The sequence below is a fragment of the Orycteropus afer genome, unplaced genomic scaffold, assembly GCF_000298275.1.
Source record: "Orycteropus afer afer isolate SDZICR_OR568_19922 unplaced genomic scaffold, OryAfe1.0 scaffold00048, whole genome shotgun sequence".
NCBI lineage: Eukaryota > Metazoa > Chordata > Mammalia > Tubulidentata > Orycteropodidae > Orycteropus > Orycteropus afer.
In genome coordinates this window covers 10849888-10856670 of record NW_006921635.1, presented here as the reverse complement: position 1 = coordinate 10856670, position 6783 = coordinate 10849888, and the positions used below count along the sequence as shown (strand labels likewise).

The 6783-nt window shown below is 45.1% G+C and overlaps 1 protein-coding gene across 1 annotated transcript in view; it reads right to left on the bottom strand.

The window, feature by feature from the left end:
- Positions 1–6783, bottom strand: part of FBXW8 (F-box and WD repeat domain containing 8) — a 162403-nt gene that overhangs the window by 84312 nt on the left and 71308 nt on the right. Inside the window, exon 5 of the mRNA XM_007938281.2 lies at positions 2165–2322. Coding sequence (XP_007936472.1) covers positions 2165–2322 — 158 coding nt within the window. The remainder of the gene's footprint in view (positions 1–2164; positions 2323–6783) is intronic.

The window sequence follows — 6783 nt, the reverse complement described above, 5'->3', positions numbered from 1 at the left end:
AAAAAAGAAAAGAAAAAGAAAGGCGAACTAAAACAACATCAAAACACCATTTTCTCCTCTCAGACAAGCAGGAGGAAACAGTCTCATATACTTCACAAGAGAAGAGAAACAGGTGAAATCTTTCTGCAGGGCAATTTGGCAACAGCCATCAAAACTTAAAGCATCAGTAGCCTTCGACCCAGGAAGCACTCATAATTTACCCCCTGGAAGTACCTGCACAAGCCCATTATAGTATCTGTTCAAGGATATGGCAGCAGTGTTTTTAATAACAAAAAGTAAAATAATCCAAATGTCTATCAATAAGGGCTTAATAAATAAATTATAGTACAGCCACATAAGGCAGTAACACACAGCCATTAGAAAAGGAAGACGTGCCCGTAAGACTGCCAAGATGCATCATTAGGTGAAAAAGCAAGGTACAGAGATGTATACAAAGCAAGACCCCTGTGTAAAACATGACAGGACTAGAGGTTGGGGAATAATTAAGGAACTCGTAACTTTTTATTTTACGTATTTTTGCTGTTTGAATTTTAGCTATGATTTTTTTTTTTAAATTAAGTATTTAAGATATACGTTGGCAATTATTTACCAAGAATTCACCAAAGAAAGTGAATCTACAGGCCTCCAAATATTTCCACCCAACAATAGGGATGAGGGTGTCAAGGACAACTGTAATCAACAATAGAAAGCAGCAGCATGTTTGTCCAACACCTCGAGATATCTAAACTCATAACATACGAGACATGGTGCCAGTCAATCAGGCACCCATTTTACAAGTCTCTGTGTGCAGTAGGACACAAACCATGTAATGCCCATTGCCTGGCCCGGGAAACCAGAACAGAGTTCTGGATTCACTACCAACTAGTCACGTGACTGCAGGCAAATCCTCTGGCCAGCCATTGTGGGCCTCAGGTTCCCTGTCTGTAGGAGAACACATGTGTAGGGCAGAGGGAGACAACTAGATGATTCTGGAACTGCTTGATTCTAACCTTACAAACATGGCACCCTTTGCATAACCATTTTAAAAAATGCAGAAACTCACTGCTAATGGGAAAGTAGTGAAGACGCTGAAGCTGCTCTTATGTTATCTGTCCAGGATCTCAATGGAAATACATAAAATATTACGAGTCGATATACAAGAGAAACACCTTAGCTGACCTACTACAAGCTGGAAAGAAAGAACTCAACAGTGGTGTCTACTAATATCAAAGCAAAAGAATGGAGTTCATGTTGTTAAAGTCATTAAAATGAAAGGTTTTATTTTTCAATTACATATAGTTATGAAATTCCTCCATCAGCTATTTGACTGTAGTTTTGTCCTTTGGAGCCAACCAGTACTGTTACACTGCCTGGGAAGACCTGCAGTGGGGACGTGACAGTAGCACTCACTTTTGGAAACATTTTGTGGACCAATTTTCAGGCCAGTGGGAAAACCAAGCTTTTGGCGATTCAAACTTAACAACATAATGGAGGTCAGGAGTGCGGCAGGTGTGAGTACAGGTTGTCACAGCCATTGGAATTATGATGTCTGTTAGCGATACACTGTTGAGATTTCATTACTTGGTAAAACTAGTTTTAAATGAGCCTGACCTCAGTTCTATAAACCCACAGTGGCTCACACCCAGAAGGAGCTCTATCAGTCCCTGAGAGACAACACGTTACCGCCCCACTGTACATTACTCCCCCACCGTACGTTACCTTGCCAGGGAAAGGCAGACACTGCCTTTTGTTTTTCTGTTTCTGTATTTGTCAGCACGTGATCTACATCTATCCCCTTTCACTTTGGACTAAGTAGAGGTGCAGGAAAAAGTAGGCCAAATATATTTAATATTTAACACCAAAACAAGTTATTTGCTTAAGATGGCTTGGCCAGCCTCATGTCTGGCACTAAAACCCAGCCTGACAGTTCCAGTCGGAATTAAACACCAGTTTTAATGGGTGCTGTGTTCCAATGCCTACTAATGCACTGAGGATTTTTGGCCAACTTCTTCACATAAAGGCAGGAGCGTGTGTGTGTGTGTGTGTGTGTGTGTCTGTGTCTGAACCTGTGTGTGTGCCCACGTGTATATATGGAGGGATTACAGGGGGGAGCCGGCCACAGCTGCTTAATTTTTGTAAAGCTTTTTTTTTTTCCTTAATAGGGAGGAGGGTTGCGGTTCCTTACCGTCCTCGTAAGCCGCCACCGCCAGAGAGCTGTTTATCCTCACAAAGGAGACATATGGCTGCAGCCCAGCCTCGTCGTCCTCATACTCCGATTCCAGGAAGGGGGCTGTGTAGTCCCAGGTGCGGGTGTCCCACACCCTCACGTCCCCTGATGTATATCTGGAAAACAAGGACACATTTGGTTCCAAAAAGGGCTTGGACAGCAAGGCCGTGGTGGGGAAAACGGAGACAGCACAGGAGTGAGACGTAGTCAGTAGGAAGCCCCTCCTGCCACGTGGATTAGAAGAGGTACCAAGAGGAGACAACGTCAACTAGGGACAGAAGGTGGGGAACTTGCTTCGTGTCTGTGCAGCACGACGGTAGCAACTTCAAATGAGAAAGCTGTAACAAATTGGGAATCAAAATCGTCTTGTTTTTTTCCTATCACACTTTTACAACCAATCTGCAACCTTAAGTTCCCACTAAAAGGATCATTGGCAGAAATTTGTCTAAGTGGCAGTATTTATACCGAGAGACACAAACCTGAGAGAGAGAGGGAGAGAGACAGACAGACAGAGAAATGCTTCAGAGATACTAAGAACTAATGGTCTTAACAGGCACAAGCTTTCTAATACCTCATCCATGCATCAGATTTGACTGATTAAAGTCCCTAAAGACTAATTGATTTGCTAGAAACAATTAAATCTTGCCTTTAGCAGCCAGACAATGCTGCCTCCTCCTGTAAAGCTCTTGCTGAAATGCACGACCCTCCTGGTCTGCCCACTTAGAAAACTGGCGCACACCCTCTCTTCTATTTCTCCCGCCACCACTCCCGCAAATGACTCTCTCCATCAAAGCCCGGCAGGCCAGCCCCACTCCAACGCGAGGCCCCAAGGATAACAGGAGGGCAGATGACCAGGTGCTGCGCTGCCCGCCACTGAGGTATTTCAGCTAAGGTCCTTGACCGCTACAGAAGGCTCTATTCGACACTAATGCAACTCTGGGGAGGAGTATTAGAGATGCTGGAAGAGCCCGTGATGTGTCCACACCAAGACAGGCCGACGATTTCCAGGGGGTTCACAATCCTTCTGAGGCCCTACCTGCACAGCCCTCAGGGTTCCTCTGACCCCATGTTAAAAGAGGCAAACAAGATAATCTCTGAGCTTCATTTCATCACTAAAACCTAGGGCATGATGCATTAAATGAAGTGGCTACAGAAGGTCAATTTCTCATGGAAAATGTCTTAAGAAAGAAACTAAGCATTCTGATGACTCAGGAGAGCTGTGCTTACAAAATGCAGGAGTAGTTCCCTGAAGTTGTTCATCTACGGTAACTAAACGTTATGCTGTTCAAAGGTCCTTCTGTCACACCAGTTCCCTGGCTGCAGAATCAGTGCTCCAGCTGCAGGACAGAGCGGGGGAGGGTATGTGTAGTAACCAGAGCCGAATAGGACACATGCGCCTTCCAGACCTGGGCTCATGGGCCTCTGTGTGACCAGAGACCCTCCAGTACATCAAAATGCTCATGACATGAGCGTCAGGAAGACGGTGATGATGTCCAAGTAAGGGCAGTTATTGACACCACCCCAGCCGAGGCAGCGCTGGCTCCAGGCTCTCCAGGCAACAGTCCAGATCCCACTTCTTCACTGGGAACCTTGCACAAAGCACAGATGCCCTGCCCCACAACTCCCAGCGTCAACCTGAACTACTGCAGGAAGGCTACTCGCTTCGCTCAGAGACGTGAAGAGAGGCAACATGGTTGCCTTCTGAAGAGTACGAGATTAAGTCCTCTGGGTTGAATTCTACATAAAAGGAAATAGCCAGTCCAGAAAATAAAGATGACAGTAGCAATGTCTCTCAGATACATAGAGAAGGAGACGGGAAGGAAGAAAGAGGGAATGGAGGAGATCAGAGAACACAGCGACTCCGAGAAGAGTATGTCACAAGCCAGGGAAGTATAACTATTTTCCGTCAGTCTTGGTCATTCTATTTTTCATTAGCTGTATACTGAACCACAAGGAGCCTTGGTGGCACAGTAATTAAGTGATTGGCCATTTCAACTCACCAGCCACAACATGTGGCAGTTGGCTTCCATAAAGATTCCAGCCTAGGCAAACGTGGGGGGCAGTTCCACTCTGCCGTTAGGGTCACTATGAATTGACTTGATGGCAGAGGGTATCCTGGACCACAGCAGAAGTCTCCATGCTGTTCTTTGTGGCACCCCCGTAGGGGCCCCGGGAGGGAGTAAAGGGATACGGAACGTGAGTGGACTGTGCTCCAGTTCCCCACCTCACCTTTACACAGAGGTCTGAGGCAAAGCAACGACAAGGAAGATGCGCTTTAACTGCTGAACCACACACGCTTCCAATGTAAAACACAAATTTCTGATATCTCTTATTACCAGAGGTGGAGGGAGGGCAGGGATCCCTTGAGTCACGGCACTTGAAAACAAACAAACAAACTAACTCACTGCCAATGAGTCGATTCCAACTCATAGTGACCTCCCACAGGGTTTCCAAGGTAAATCATTACAGAAGTAGACTGCCCCATCTTCCTTCCATGGAGCGGCTGGTGGGTTTAAACAGCTGACCTTCTGGTTAGCAGTCAAACGTCTTAAGCACTGCACCACCACAGCTCCTACCAGCACTCTACCTAGTCTCTAAAAGGTTCCAAACAAAGCCTTTTCTTTCATAACGGAAGGAGTCTCACTGCAACTCCACACATCTAAGATTTAACACACGCTCTCCTCTAAAAGGTAGCCAGTTTCTGAATTCCGTATTTTTTCGGTAGTAGTAGCTTCACGAGCACCAGGGGCTTTTGGACACAGCTTTAAGGAGCAGCCCAGAAGCGGAGCCAGGCACCAGGTGTAGAGCTGGGCACTGGGGGCTTTTGGAAGTGGCTTTAAGGGGCGGTCCGGAAGGGGAGCCAGGCATAGGTTTTGGAGGGGCTTTAAGGGAGGCCAGGAAGGAGCTCTGATAACGTAGTGCCTGAGGCACTTGACTGCTAACCAGAAGGCTGTTGGTTCAAACCCACCAGCCACTCCTAGAAAGGAAGGTTGGGCAATCTACTTCCTTAGTGATACTGCCTCGGAAACCCAAGGAGGAGTCGCTATGAGTCGGGTCCGACTCAATGGCAAATTAACAACAACAACACAATAGGAAGTGAGCAGAGCAGTTTAGAACAACTAAGGAGATGAACTTGTCTGTCAGTTTGTCATCCTGGGGTGGCCTGCATGTTGGTATGAGGCTGGAGGCTATGCCACTGGTGTTGCAAATACCATCAGGGTCACCCATGGTGGACAGGTTTCAGCAGAACTTCCAGACTAAGACAGACTCGGAAGAAGTAAGAGGCCATCCACTTCTCAAAGAATTGGACGATGAAAACCTTATGAACAGCAGTGAAACAATGTCTGATATATTACTAGAAAACTTTACAAATAGCCCTGAAACACTGTTTATATATAGTGCGGGAAGATGAGCCTGTCAAGTCAGAAGGCACTCAAAATATGACTGCGGTAGAGTTGCCTACACAGAGCACAGTCAACCTTAATGATATGGATCGAGCAAAGCTCTCGGGACCACCACTGGCTGATGTGGCATGACTCAAAATGAGAAGAAACAACTGCAAACATCCATTAATAATCAGAACGTGGAATGCACAAAATATGAATCTAGGAAAACTGGAAGTTGTCAAAAATTAAATGGAACTTAAGAAAGATCGATAACCTAGGCATGAATGAGCTGAAATGGACTGGTTTTGGCTATTTTGAATCAGAAACCATATAATCTACTACACCGGGAATGACAAATTGAAGAGGAATGGTGTGGCATTCATCGTCACAAAGAATGTTTCAAGATCTGTCCTGAAGTACAGTGCTGTCAGTGATAGGATAATATCCATATGCCTACAAGGAAGACCAGTTAATACCACTATTACTCAAATGTACACACCAACCACCAAAGCCAAAGAGGAGGAAATTGAAGATTTTTACCAACTTCTGCAGTCTGAAATTGACCAAACACGCAATCAAGATGTGTTGATTATCACTGATGATTGGAATGCAAAAGGTGGAAATGAAGAATCACTGGTAGTTGGAAAATAGGGCCTTGGAGATAGAAATAACGCTGGAGGTCTCATGACAGAATTTTTCAAGACCAACGACTTATTTATTGCAAATACCTTTTTTCAACAACACAAATGGCAGCTATACATGTGCACTTCACCAGATGGAGTACACAGGAATCAGATTGACTATCTGCGGTAAGAGGCAATGGAAAGCTCAGTATCTTCAGCCAAAACAAGGCCAGGAGGTGATTGTGGAACAGACCATTAGCTGTTCATACACAAGGTCAAGTTGAAGACAATTAAAGTCCATGACCTTCATTATGGACTGAATTTAGAGATCATCTAAAGAACAGATTTGATGCACTGAAGACCACTGATAGAAAACCAGAAGAACTGTGGGATGACATCAAGAACATCATCCACGAAGAGAGCAAGAGGTCATTAAAAAGACAAGAAAGAAATAAAAGATCAAAATGGATATCAGAGGAGACTCTGAAATTTGCCCTTGAGCGGAGAGTAGCTGCGGTGTAGTAAATTACTTAGTGTGGCTTTTCTACCCATAAGTCTTTGTAAACTC